This window comes from Daktulosphaira vitifoliae, unplaced genomic scaffold (assembly GCF_025091365.1).
Source record: "Daktulosphaira vitifoliae isolate Bord-2020 unplaced genomic scaffold, ASM2509136v1 Scaffold_1, whole genome shotgun sequence".
NCBI classification, from domain to species: domain Eukaryota; kingdom Metazoa; phylum Arthropoda; class Insecta; order Hemiptera; family Phylloxeridae; genus Daktulosphaira; species Daktulosphaira vitifoliae.
In genome coordinates, this window is record NW_026099572.1 from 23,280,095 (window position 1) to 23,294,433 (window position 14,339).

Genomic DNA, 14,339 nt, shown 5'->3' on the forward strand with positions numbered 1-14,339 from the left:
TATAAGTGAGGCGCCGGGGAGATTATAAGTGAGGCGCCGGAGGAGGCGCAAGTGAGGCGCCCCCACAAACACACATCAGACTTTATTTTGTCTTCACGGTGAAAATTGCTACCAAATGCTATTATTGTGTGAAAATTCTCGATTTTATTTTTTACATTTTTAACTTTATAATGNGCCGGAGGAGATTATAAGTGAGGCGCCGGGGAGATTATAAGTGAGGCGCCGGAGGAGGCGCAAGTGAGGCGCCCCCACAAACACACATCAGACTTTATTTTGTCTTCACGGTGAAAATTGCTACCAAATGCTATTATTGTGTGAAAATTCTCGATTTTATTTTTTACATTTTTAACTTTATAATGCTATGACATATTGAAAAGTGTATGGATCAACATTATTTTTTTATGAGAAATAATTATTTTTATTAATCCCTTTTTCATTCGACATACTTTATCTGAATCAGGATATTAATAACAAACTAGCAGATCAGGTTGCTTTTGGTATAATCCACCAATTTTTTAAAATTAAACACTATATAAAGATTTGCATCGAAGCGTTTTTTTTGGTAGTGATTTTAATCACTGTCGGATATCATAATACTTGATCCAACTATGCCACGTCACCACTGTGCCGCGATCCCCTTGTGTGGTTTTTTTCTTTTAGGTCGAAAAAAGTAATTTTAACATTTGAATCAGTTTAAATTGACAATTTTATTAAACTACAAATGCGATGAACATTTAGCATTTCAGTAAAAATAATTACTTGTGGCAATGATTTTTTTGCAATTTATTCTTAATTTTTTTTGAGTTAGAAAAAAATTTTCGACTCATTTTTTTTTTTATTTATTAATACTCGTTTTGAACTAATTAGTAATAATATAAAAAATTAGTGGCGATGGAAAAAATATAATTTAACTTTGAAATCAGCGTCCAAAATTGCTCAAGAACAGTACATTTTTGACTCTGTGGACAATTATTTGTAGATTACTTATTCATAAATGACAACAAATTATCTTCTGTAAAGTTTTGTATCAGGACTTCAATCTTTATACACGTTTACCATTAAAGTAATGACTACTTTATAATTTTTTAAATTCCGCCGTAAAAATTACAATACTTAATTATTAAATATTAATTATATACTATATTTAATTGCTATAATAAATATTTATTCATATATTACACTTTTAAATCATAAAACTAGCAATCACGATATAAATAAGGAAATAGGAGATTATGTAGCTTTTGGAATAATCCACCAATTTTAGCTTCGATGCGCAGCTGAGAAGGTATTGGTTTTACAATGATTTGTTTTTTTGTGTCTGTAACCACTTTTATATTTCTTGTATAACAGATTTAATTGTTAAATTTATACAGAGTGTTCAGTAAGTCAGGAAACGGGTTTCTATTGTTCTAATTGTTTGTAACAATGAGAACAATAGAAACCCGTTTCCTGACTTACTGAACACTCTGTATATTAGTTATATTTAAAAAAATAGTGGGCATATAGATGAGCTAAAAATAATTACTAGATATTATATAAATATGTATTAATTCTTATCAAAAGTTTTATTTCCATCATACATTTTTACTCTACACATTTTTCAGGTTAACCCCGGCTCGTCTGCTTTTTGTATAACGACACTGTTAACAGTGCCTGGAGGCCAGTAGGAATAATTTACTTGAGTTAATTAATTTTTGTGACCCAATTTGTTGGTACAACACTATATTCATTGTGCTCAGGGAACAGCACAATAAGCCATTTAAGAGAACCCTACATAAATATTCTATAATTCGTTAATTTAATATCTTAATTGTACATCAGACACCAATTGTTAATATTATTGACAAAATAAATTTAAAAAACCATTAAATGTTTCTTTAAATACGTTTATAAATTTTATTAAGTTTTAATAAATAAATTTTTAAAACTTCATTTAAGTCACATCATAAAATTTAAAGTTGATATTTGTAAGAGTCTTTAAAAATGCTAACCACTTTCCAAATTGATTAATAAGTTGCAATCCTTAAAATTTTACATCACTGAATATACTTATATGACAATGTTATAAAGTGTGGATGTGATATTATAACAAGTGTAAATATGTAAATTGTAGTATTAGTTACCTTTTTTGTTTATTCAGCCATTATTAAAAAATATAAGAAAAAATAACAATTATAATTAAACACATAATAATAATTTAACAAGTATACTGTCTAACATAAACAATTGTAAAATTGAACATAACATAACATCGCGTCTTCTGCAGAGTTCTTGGTCGTTTGTGGTCGATCCCTTAAAATAAAAGACAAAGACATACGTCACATTTTATAACTTTGAGGAGGCAAAATCATCAAAGTAAGTATAAATTTATATTTAAAGTAAGTTTAATTCATGTTAATCTTATAAAAATTGTTAAACTCGTTACTATAAAAACCCTTATAAAGTATTTTAAAATAAACAAAATAAAAATAAAATTTGAACATAAAACTAGCATAAATTTTGACATCTATTTACACATAGAAAATAAACATATTTTAAAAAGTTATAGTAATTTAAAGTTGAAAAAATAAAATATGAAATTGTAAATTCTAACACCAAATTATATGTTTTTTAATTACAACAACCATTGCACATAGAAGATGAGTCGTTGGGACAAATTTTTTTTTTGAATTTCTAGTACATAAAATAAGCTATATTTTAACATATGTTTGAAGTTTGGAGTATTTCCGTCTTGACAACCGCTTAAAATTATGTGTTAAATATGTATTTCTCGAAAATAATTTAAATCTCAAAACGTTTAGTTACACGGTTTTGACATAAAGACGATGCTTATGAACTTGTATGCAAAAATTGCTTTTTTGAATCCCTCCGTGTGCAGGTTTAGAGTAAGATTTTAAAAAAATTTATATTAAATGAAAGGGAAATATCTAAGGTCAATATAAATAATAATTATTACGATTTGTTTATTTTTTAATTAATGACAATTAAAAAAAAAAAAGTGAAAAAATATCGAAATTTATCGATTTTAAAAGTATTTTTTCAAATAATTGCTTATACATATAAAATTATATATCTAGTGTGTACCACAAAAAAAGTTTGTCTTGATCTTCACATTTTCAAAAATTAACTTTATATACAACAAACTGCTCTTCACGCAAATGTCAACTAAAATTTCTTAATGATTAATAAAACATTGCAAAAAAATCAAAAACTTAAAGTTAATTAAATATTTTATTTTAACTATATATTTTTAATAATTTCTCCTCAAAAATATTGTCGATACGTACATTTATGTTTTTATTTTATCATAGTTTGTAACACCAAATAAGTAAAAATAAAAGTTATGCTATTGAGATGGTAGTTGGAACGCAAAAGGTTAAAATATTTTATAAAACTTAGTTATGTTAATTCATATATGCTCCAAATATTGTTAATTATATGGTTTAATCGTATATTTTTTAATCAATGAACTACTGAAAGATCATATATTACATTTTTAATATTAAATATACCTCAGTAATAAATGAGCTCTTCTAATTTCACATAGAATTAGCATTATTCTGAATATTACTCATCATTATTAGTTTATATATTCTAAACAAAGAATAATACAATGTAAATCACTCCTTTCACCATGCTGTAAAGGCCATTTTATTTTAATTAACTATTATTATAATGTTTAATTTTATTGCTATAATTTAATACAACAGAGCCAAGAGCCCTCAAGGAGTCCTTTAACATTCATTAAAAGCCCACTCTTATCTTCTTGTAATCCACTTAAGTGGTCAGCTTAACTCTACTGTGTTTATTTTGCAGTTATCTTTATATTATTATTTTAATATAAAACTATAGATAGATGTCTCATAATTATTATTAATCTACAATTTAATTTAGAATATGGTATTCTCAAAAAACTAATTATTTGCTTAAAATGTATATGCTTATATAACATTATATCTTTTATCTAAATAAAGAATATTTGTTTCAATGGGCCTGTAATATAGGTCATTATTTTGTAAAACTGAAAACAAAGCATTTTTGTAATGTTTGGTTTAACAATGAATTTCTTGATCTATTATTACAAAAATATAATATAGTCTATTATTTGTAAACCAGAAGTAGAACACTTTTGTAATGTTTAGATTAATTGTAATTCCCGAATTATTGTTACTAGATCAGGAAGTAAATATTTATAAACATTTTTGAAAATGATAACTATATGAATTTTATAAAAAAAAAAAAAATTTTTTTTTAGTATATAAGATAAAATAGCATGAATTGAAAGGAGGAGAGAGAGAAGACCTCGGGAGTACCGAAGGTAATCTCTTTCCACGTGGTACGTTTGTGACTTTAAGTTTTCATTTTGTGTATTATTTATTTATTCTGTTTTAAGTGTATCAATATTTTATATGTTTTATTTTGATTGATTATATTTTTATTAACTACATTTTGCGTTATTATTGAACTACTATGACTATAAGTCAGAACAAAAAGATTGTTCCATATTAAATACAACAGGTCATATATTATATTTTTATGATGGCATGTATTATTAATGATTAGATTTCTGTAAAGTGGATAAATCATGCAAATATATATGAGTTTCTACAACGTCATTTTGAAGTTTATAGAATAAACAAAGAGAAAAGTAAATCGAAAACATTTTTTGAAGGAATTGTTTCTGATATTGTCTTATTATAAATTTGATTTATTGATAATTGCTTCATCGTTCATGAAAGTAACATATTATTAGTAACTTTTTTTAGTAAATTTTGATCATAATAGATAAAAGCTTCTTTTAGAGTAGTACAATTTTTGTTAAACTTTAATATTACGAAAAAGTTTGGGTAGGTGAATAAAATGTTTTTTATTTTGCAAAATATTAAATGATTATTATAGTTAATTAATTTTTTTTAGATAACAATAAGAAGAAAAATGTCAATTAGTTTTATAGCTCTGTTATTTTTGTGTGTTGTAAATGAAATATCCAGTGATGACATCGATGGTAAAATATATTTAAAAAATTTAATTAACAGGTGGTGGTTGCAAATTTTATACTATAATTATATTTTTATTTATTTTCTCTCTCAAATTAAATTTAAATTAAATTAAATTAAAATAAACTTATACTATGCTATTATCATTTAAAAACATATTATGTTAATTTTCACTATTTAACCAATATATCTATCATTTTAAAAAGATCGTGTACAATTAATACAATTAAATATGATGGTTACAAATTTTAGATTTTAATTATATTTTTAGTCATTTTCTTTATACAGTGTGTTTAGTAGTAGGCGCGCAAAACTCCTGCGTTACGACAGTCTAGTCTCAAGGCCACAGACGACGGGATACGCGAAAATAATAACACTTGGCGCGTGGAGAGATACAAACAACAAACATACATGTAAAACTAATATAAGCGTGTTAAAAAAGAACAGTTTTATTTCGGTTTATTAAAATTTTAATTTTGTATTATTATCAATTTATAAGGTGTTCAAATTGATGTCCATTAACTATTAAGCAATGACTTAACCGATTCTCAAACTCATGAGTAACATTTCGCAAAATGTTTTGTGGTATGCAATCCATCACATTTGTTATTTGATAGCAGAGTTCTTCTAATAAAAAAACTAAAAATCTATTTGCATTATATTTTTCCAATATTGTTTCACAAAATGTTACTCTTCTTTCATAATCATCATATTTTATGCTCTGTACCAAATTGAGTTTATATGGATGACAATCTGCACTGTGTAAAATGTGAAACACTCTGATCTTATTACTTAAATTTTTATCCTTTTAAATTGCTCGAATTGAGGTATGTGGAATCTCAACAACAGTCTATAGAACATTACAAGACACGTCTAAAGTTACTACCTAGGTAGGACGACCAGATTTATTCATATCTGTAACTATCTTTTCGTTCCAAAATTTATTATGGATTTTAAATACTGTACTAACCGATATAGGAGCTCTATGATAATTTTGTTCATTAAAAAGTGTACAAGCTTGTCTCATTGCACGTTTTTTATCTCCGAATCCATTATAAATCAATACTCGTATACGTTCATATACTGATAACTTTCCCATAGTTATTCACAAGCTAGATTATAGAAAATAATTATTTTTATTAATTTATAATAAAAAACACTAACCGAGGAAAATCCTTTGGTATTTTAAACAATTTACAATTCTTGAGTTAATGCAGTTTTTTACAATGCAAACATAAACCGTTCTATTAATTATTATATAAAAGATGGAAAATGAATGAAATAAAATGATTAAAAGTAAAATTCTGTAATATATATTTTCATTTATCCGGTATTAGTTCTTATCATGACAACAAAATGATAATACCAATATCTACAATAAAATGGCTGCTACTTTTTGTTTACATACCGAAGTGTCCATAGCCTGATTTGAGTCACCAGAGACATTTATTGATGAAAATCAGTTTTTCATGTAAGTGTTTAGTTCTAGTTTGCTATTTCGTATTCTTGTTATAATTGGTACGTATTTCCATCTTTACTGAATGAGAAGGGTCATTGTTTTTTCAATAAATAAATATATAAGGAATCAAAAATTAAATATCTATCTTTTATATTATAAAATATTTTCAAATATTAAAATATAAACAACGAAAAATTCATAAAAACACTTATAAACTACAAAAAAAGCTTGTTATAAAAATTACTAATAAAGAAAAAAAATTGCATTTGATCTAATGGAAAATAAATTGACTACTTTCATAATGTCTATACACCATTTTGGGTTAAATGGTAATTGTGAATTGTGGATTTTGGCGATACAAGATATCTATAATTATGGTATTATCGATGTACACAAAAAAAATAATTTAATTAAATTGTATAACAAATTTCATTATAAAAATGTTTTATATAATGCTTTCCAGATTCAAAAGAAGAAGAAGTCTTAAAAAGTAATAAATTATAATTTATATTATAATACATTTTTTATATTATTATTACTTAAATACCTAATTAAATTATTACGAGAATTTCAACTTATTTTTTATCATTTAAAATCCATATTTTAAGTAGATAATATTTTAATATTTTATAGAATAATATAATACAACTTTTAATATATACATTTAAAAATACTTAAAATTAAATAATGGCTAAATTTGCCTTTACAACTTACACAGTGCATCCTTATACACGTGTATAGGAGGAAAGTTTATACTATCAGGAACATTTTTGTAGCCTTGAATACATTTATTAAAGATACACAGTATCAAAAAATTTAAAAAAATTATAACAAATATTTTTATAAAAATGTATTTTTATAATTCTTTCTAGATTTAACAAAAATAATGGCCTACACAAGTAAAAAATTATTTAATACATTTTTTTTTAACTTAATAAAATTATTATGATAATTCCAGTATATATTTTATGATTGAAAGTTCATAAGTTGATAGTATTTGAAAGTAGTGTATAAATGTTCCTTCTAAAACACCTGATCACATGATCACATAATCACCTGATCGCCTGATCACATGATCGAGTGTTTTGATGTTTTTTTCAATGAAAGTTGTCTTTATACGACAGCAGTTCCCCTTACGTTTATGTGTACATAGTTGCTTGCATGATATTAGATCACTTGTACGTCAACTAATTCCTCATTACATGATTCCTGATCGCCTGATCGCCTGATCGCCTGATCACATGATCGAGTGTTTTGGTATTTTTCAAAATACCCCTCTATTTAAATTATAACTCGTTTTTCATTGGTTTATATTTTCTTAAATGTGTTTACGCGATATAAAACATGTAAAATACCCAAACATTTGACAGTGTTTTCAAGCTACTACGCGTTGCAGTTCAGGCAATCATATTGAATAGAACTTCTTCTGAACCCGCCAGTCCAAAAATACATCTATAATGTCATATGGAGAAGAAAAAGAACAAGCAGCAGCATACAGACAGATGAAATACAAATACGTACCACCTACACCACCAGACGATTTAATAGATGTGTCAGCTCTTTTAACATCGATTTCAAAGAACGTAAGTTTATACAAATCGGCTTTGATTCAAATACTCTACAAATTAAAATTCATATTATTACGCCATGGCGGCATTTAAGCGTAAATGAAGGCTTTTTAAGACGATTATTTGGATACATGGAACAGTTGTTGAATAATGTGTTGGACAACAAGCCCATTCGAGCAGAGTCGGTAATTATTAACGACGATGATGAAGTAATCATTTCAAAAGCGTTTTACAAATCCGAAAACGTACTGATATTACAATCAAGATTTAATAAAGATTGTAGAATTATTTTAACTAGTAAAAACACATTAAAGCTACAAGAACTAGAATTCATTATTCATGAAACTATTGTTCAAAAGTCGACATATTCTAAAATATCAATTCAATCACAAATAGAGAAAATGGTAAATTATTTACTTAAACAAAAAATGGACATATCAAATCAAGATTCCGTGAAAAAATTTATTTGTAAACAAGAAACATTTTCCAACTATACAAATTCCAATAACAACGAACCAGACTTTACTCTTCAAATTAAAATGCATGCTAGTAATTATCTAGCGAATGAAGTTTACAAAAAACACAATGAAAATTAGGTAAGAAAAAAAAAAAGTTAATTAGTATTGTATAAAATATTTATTATTAATGAAATATATTGCTTTTATAGGATTATGATGAAAACGATGGACCGTATATGTATGATTATAGAAGTTCTCCGGTTCCTTATGAAAATTTTAAAAATCATTTTCAAATAAGTCCACGCTCGCCATCACCCAAACGCAAGTTGTCGCCTGTTTCAAAGGCCAATTGGAGCTTTAGATAATTAATAATTTATTTATACATATCTATTTAAATTTAGAAATTTTAGTACAAAAAAAAAAAATTAATTGTTATTATAAATCTATTTTTTGCGTCACATACTAATTACTTATTATGAAATATATTTTAATTTTACTTGAATAATAATAATAATAAAACAGTTGTGTTAATAAAAAAATGATTTATTTATTTATTATTACATAAAAATAATTATACAATAGTCATATAAAAAATATTTAAAAATGCTATTGAAATTTTATTACATGATTTTATAATAAAAATATTATTTACAATTTTCTAACATCACCTGAAAACGGGTTGTATGTTATAATTTGATCATAAATTATTAAACAATATGCACTAGTTTTATCTGCAAGTGATTCACCAAACTCGAATTCTAGACGTAAATCGATTGAAGATACTTTTAAGTTGTCGTCCTGATGACTCATGTCAATAATAGCAACAGGCATGATCTCTTTGAATTTTGATTGGCTGAGTAGAAGCCCAGTCTCTGTCATAATATGATTTTTGAAATTTAATATAAGAGTCATAAAAAAGAGGGTAAAGCCCATTGGTATAGTCTGCTTTGAAATCTTCATAGGGGTAAACTTGAGTGTTTAAATATACTTTCAAATTAGTCAATTTACAATGATCAAACACAGCCATAGATTATTTCCAATATTCTTACGATCTGTTTGAAAACCGATAATAACATATCTTGGTTTTTCTAAATTATTGCATGTTCGCACCGTCCAAGAATGTTGCGAAGCTTTAGGTAAAAACGGACATTCAGCCAATTCCCAAGTTCTAAAAGGACATTTAATAGATTTGTGACTATCAATCACCTTCATTAACCTCAATTTTTCTTTGTTTGATACTTTGACCAATGGCATTTTCCACAATACTTTGTTCAAAATTATTTTAGTCTTCGCTAATTCGGGTCCAGCGGTAGAATTAGTATCGAATACTTGTATCGCATCAACATCATTTGATGCTCTGTTAAGTATTAATTGTTGAGTACAGTTCATAAGTATTCTTTTATAATCCTCAAAATATCCAAAGAAATGTTTGAGGGGCAAACATACTGAAAACTTGTCTCCACTCATGAAACCACTATTGTTAAAATTTGTTGAGTCAAACCCAATAGCACTTAATTCATTAATTTCACCCATGGTATACGAGCACATACCTTTTAAAATTGAAGTAATTCCAGGATTTCGTACCTTTTGAATTTCAACTCCGTTAATTTCATAACGAAGTTCTGAGAATAAATAACCAAGTCCATTATTTATTAACTTAATATCACCGCTAACTCCTGCCGGGCGTTCTAGTTTACCTTCAATATACAAATAACTCTGACTAGGAATTGAATACCCTTCAGAGTTTTGAATTGAAATTCTAATTTCGTCGTTATTAGACAGTGCGGACGCGGAAAATGGTAAATACGAGTGGTATTCTTTATGAATAATTGCACAATCATCAATGCACTCGGCCATCACGTCTAAAGTCCTCTCTTCCATCATAATGCTCCAACAGTTTGTAGAAATTGTAGATTTGATTTAGATAACTTTTTCTTTCTGATTTTCTTGCTTTTTTTTGTTGAATATTTTTTAATAATCTTATACTTCTTTCGCTTCTGAAGATCAATAGACTTACTATAACCGGATGCACTCTTATTTATACTAGAAAATTTTAGAGCCATTTTTATACGTGTGATCGTTTAATATGTAAACGTATTGTGATCGGTTCTCCTCTAAAGTCAATCAATTTACCGTCCTGGTTGGTTATTCGAAGACTCACGCGCGATATACTATTAGTAATTAGCGGATAATAAACTAAATGTTTCGGTACTTCAATAATTTTGTACCCGGGTGCTACTGACGGATAAAACTGATGAATTTCGTTACTCAGTGTTCCATTAACAAATGATGATTCAATTAGGTTGCATGATATATTTATACAATTATTTGGATTTATTTTAACAATATAATCTGATACATGACGTACATTAGGTTCATAAAACTTATACTTTTTAAATCCAAGGGTTGGTCCAATACTGTTAGGTGTAGAAAAGTCAATGACCACGCTGCATAAAATCTCACATTTCAACGTAACTTTATTTGGTTTTAATGCAAAAGTAAATCCTCTCTCCTCCATTTTTTTTCTAATGAACATTTCCAAACTCTCTATTTCATAAGACCCTATAGGTATTTCTATGGATTCCGCTACAAATTGCTTGTTTATATCAACATACTTGTATTGAAAATTATTATTAGACGAGTCAATATTAGGTATCGAATTGTTACTCTGAAAACTTATGAGAGCTATTTCACTCTCATGTAGGAGCTCCAATGACGGAAAGAGATCACAACTCAATTCGGAAGATTCACCATTTAACGTTATGCTAACCATGGTTCAGACAGAAATTTTAAACACAAGTGTCCACAATTGTAAGAATCAAAGCTCTGTTCTTGAACACAATTATAAATTATTTGACAATTTTTTAAGTAGCGAACAATTTCTAGTGGAGGCTCTACACCAAAACTGCCATAGTAATAAGCCTTGTTTTTATATTTTTTTATAGCTACCCAATGAGTTCCATGATTTTTATACGAGTCTAAGTTAACAATTAGTGATTCTATAGTACGACTATGAATAGGCAACTGATCTCTTGAAAATGTACCAGTATACTGAGGAATATTCATCAAGATTGCGTACTTTGTTAACTCATAATCAAACAGTGCTCTCTTAGGTAGCTTTTCTAACAGTTTTTTAAACGCGGACATGTTTTTGATTTTCTTTTTTGTTTTGTCGTTATTCCTTTACCACTAGGTTTTAAATACAATCCACTACCATTTGAACTTTTATAGATTTTTGTTTTTTTTGATTTGGATGATAATCCTCTTCCCGATGGTCTTAAAAACAAACCTTCACCTTTACTTTTAGGTGCTAGAAACAACCCATTACCCAATTTGTACTTGCCTGGTGAATAGGGAGCTAAATATAAACCCTTACCCAATTGAACAGGAGAGTTTTTACTCGAGTTCATTTCTTTTATAGTTTTAACTATGCTTGTTGCACCACTCGCTAAGCTCCCCAAAGCCGAGAGTCCGGCAAATATAGGCAGGAGTTGAATAAATCCACCTTTTTGTGGTACACTTATAATTCTAGGTCTTCTAATAGATTTTTTAGTCTTTGGTAAAACTTTTTTTGCTGCTGCTACAGCAATTTTTGCTAATTTGTGAATATCAGTTTCATTTGTAGATTTTATAGAGTTTTTGGCAGCCATTACTGCATCTTTGAAACTTCCTTTTTTATTTTTTTTTAAGCCCATACCGAGTTTTCTTTTTAACTTCATCGCATTTACAACTAACCAAGAAGCAGCTTTTTCTTTTAGTCCTACGTCTTTGGATTTCACTAGTTCCCAGGCTGAATTTTCTAAAATCTTGTCGGCTTCGTGTCTTTTTTCTAATGAATTATCAGCAGCATAAGCCAAATCATGAGTGAGACATAATTCATCTAATTTATTAACTCCGCGATCACCTCGAGCTAAACGTTTAGCTATCTTTGTACCTGGCCCAGCAAACCTAAATTAAATAAATAAATTAATTAATTAATTAAAAAGTAATTTAAACTAATTATGATGAACTTGAAATTAAATTACTTGCCTATATCCGGGAATGTGAGCTTCAAATGGAAGGTTATTTATTGCGGAGTTAAGAAGTGACGCACCTCTGTTGTTCTTTGTCGTTACACGCGTAGATATCTTTTAAAGTATACAAGTTAACTACACGTGTATTTATAGTGAAAATGAAATTTACTCCTCAAGAAAAAAAGTTATCTGTTCGTAATTTTGACCCTCCACAAAATTATAAAGTAAAATCCAGACACGGAGATTTATTTCCAAATTCTATCAGAGCTTTAGTACTAGGACCCAGTGGTGGGGGTAAAACTAATGCCGTGTTTTCATTGCTCACAAACGAAAATGGTTTAAAGTTTGAAAATATATATCTATACTCGAAAACTTTAGATCAGCCAAAGTATAAAATGTTAAAAGAAATTATAAACGATATAAACGGAATGAAAATGTTTACATTTGATCAAAGTAAGGAGGTATTGCCTCCTGAAGAAGCATTATCAAATTCTGTTTTCATTTTTGATGATGTGCTAACAGAATCGCAAGGTGTTATAAGAGCCTATTTTGCACGAGGAAGACATAATAATATAGATTTAATTTATTGCGCACAAAGTTACAACTTTCTGGACAAACGTCTACTGCGGGATAATGCTAACTTTATTATACTGTTTAAACAAGACGAGACAAATTTAAAACATATTTTCAACGACCACTTAGCTTCAGATATAACGTATAATCAATTCAAAGAACTTTGCATAACTTGCTGGAACTTGGACAAGTACAACTTTGTAGTCATTAGCAAGGACGATGAAAGAGATAAAGGACGATTTAGGTTAAATTTCGACACCTTCATTAGTATATAGTCTATGATTTTTTATTTATCGTATGCATTTATTCGGTAATCATGGCTCAAGAAAGTTATGTATTACTGAACGAGTTAATACGAGCAAAAGAAAATATAAAACGTAAATATAAAGAATTGAAAGAAAACGATATTAATACCGAAAAATTTATAAGGCAAAATTTAGAACCAGTGATAAGTCCACTTGAAAAATTAGTGAGTACGAAAACATATGATAAACAATATGAAAATTATGACACAAAAACCGAGGAAAATGTTAAAATAAAATCAGAAGCACTAAATGAGGAAGAAAAATACAGCAAAATACTGCGATAATTTCATGGTTCAAATCTCAAAATTTGGATAAAACATATGGTCCTGTAAAATCACGTGGTAGTAAGATAAAATTAGGTGATGCATTTATTGAATTTGACATTCAAAATTCAGTTTTATACATAAATGATTCTACGTTTCCATTAACAAGCGGTATTGTTCAGTTGTTGTTCTCTAAAGACCCGATAAATTATACACAGACTGATATGCAAAATTATAAAAATATGTTAATACTTACATCAGCTCATTTGAACAAGCAAAAGTCTAATTTAAAGAAAGGTGGTAATAAGTATAAAACTATTATTGCACCATTGTTCGCTAATGGAGAAGGTCTTACATTAACTTTACAAAAAAACGCTCATAAAACTTTTGAATTTTGGGATGATCCGAATCAGTTAGTCAACAAACTAAAATTATTATTAGCGTCAAGATCCGCTGGCAATACGGGTGTGCTAAATTCAATCACGTCAATTTGGCAGGAATTATTAAAAAAATCCCAAATGTCTAGACTGAAAATCGCTACTGAACTACATAAACAGGCAAGACGACATTATCCTCGAAGAATAGTTAATGTGTATGGTAAAAACGACTTATTTCAAGCTGACCTCATAGAAATGATACCCTTTTCTCGTCACAATAAAGGTTATAAATATATTTTATGTGTTATAGACTGTTTTACTAAATT

The 14,339-nt window shown here is 27.7% G+C and overlaps 1 protein-coding gene across 3 annotated transcripts in view; it reads left to right on the plus strand.

The window, feature by feature from the left end:
- LOC126896167 (uncharacterized) overlaps window positions 1-14,339 on the plus strand; it is a 38,969-nt gene that overhangs the window by 1,913 nt on the left and 22,717 nt on the right. The window contains exons 1-4 of one of the 3 annotated variants that reach the window (XM_050668702.1): window positions 2,244-2,355; window positions 4,918-5,005; window positions 6,920-6,946; window positions 7,329-7,355. In XM_050668702.1, coding sequence (XP_050524659.1) covers window positions 4,936-5,005; window positions 6,920-6,946; window positions 7,329-7,355 — 124 coding nt within the window. In that variant the 5' untranslated portion in view covers window positions 2,244-2,355; window positions 4,918-4,935. Of the gene's footprint in view, window positions 1-2,243; window positions 2,356-4,255; window positions 4,319-4,917; window positions 5,006-6,919; window positions 6,947-7,328; window positions 7,356-14,339 lie in introns of those variants that run through there. The other 2 variants (XM_050668703.1, XM_050668701.1) reach the window with 2 other exon arrangements.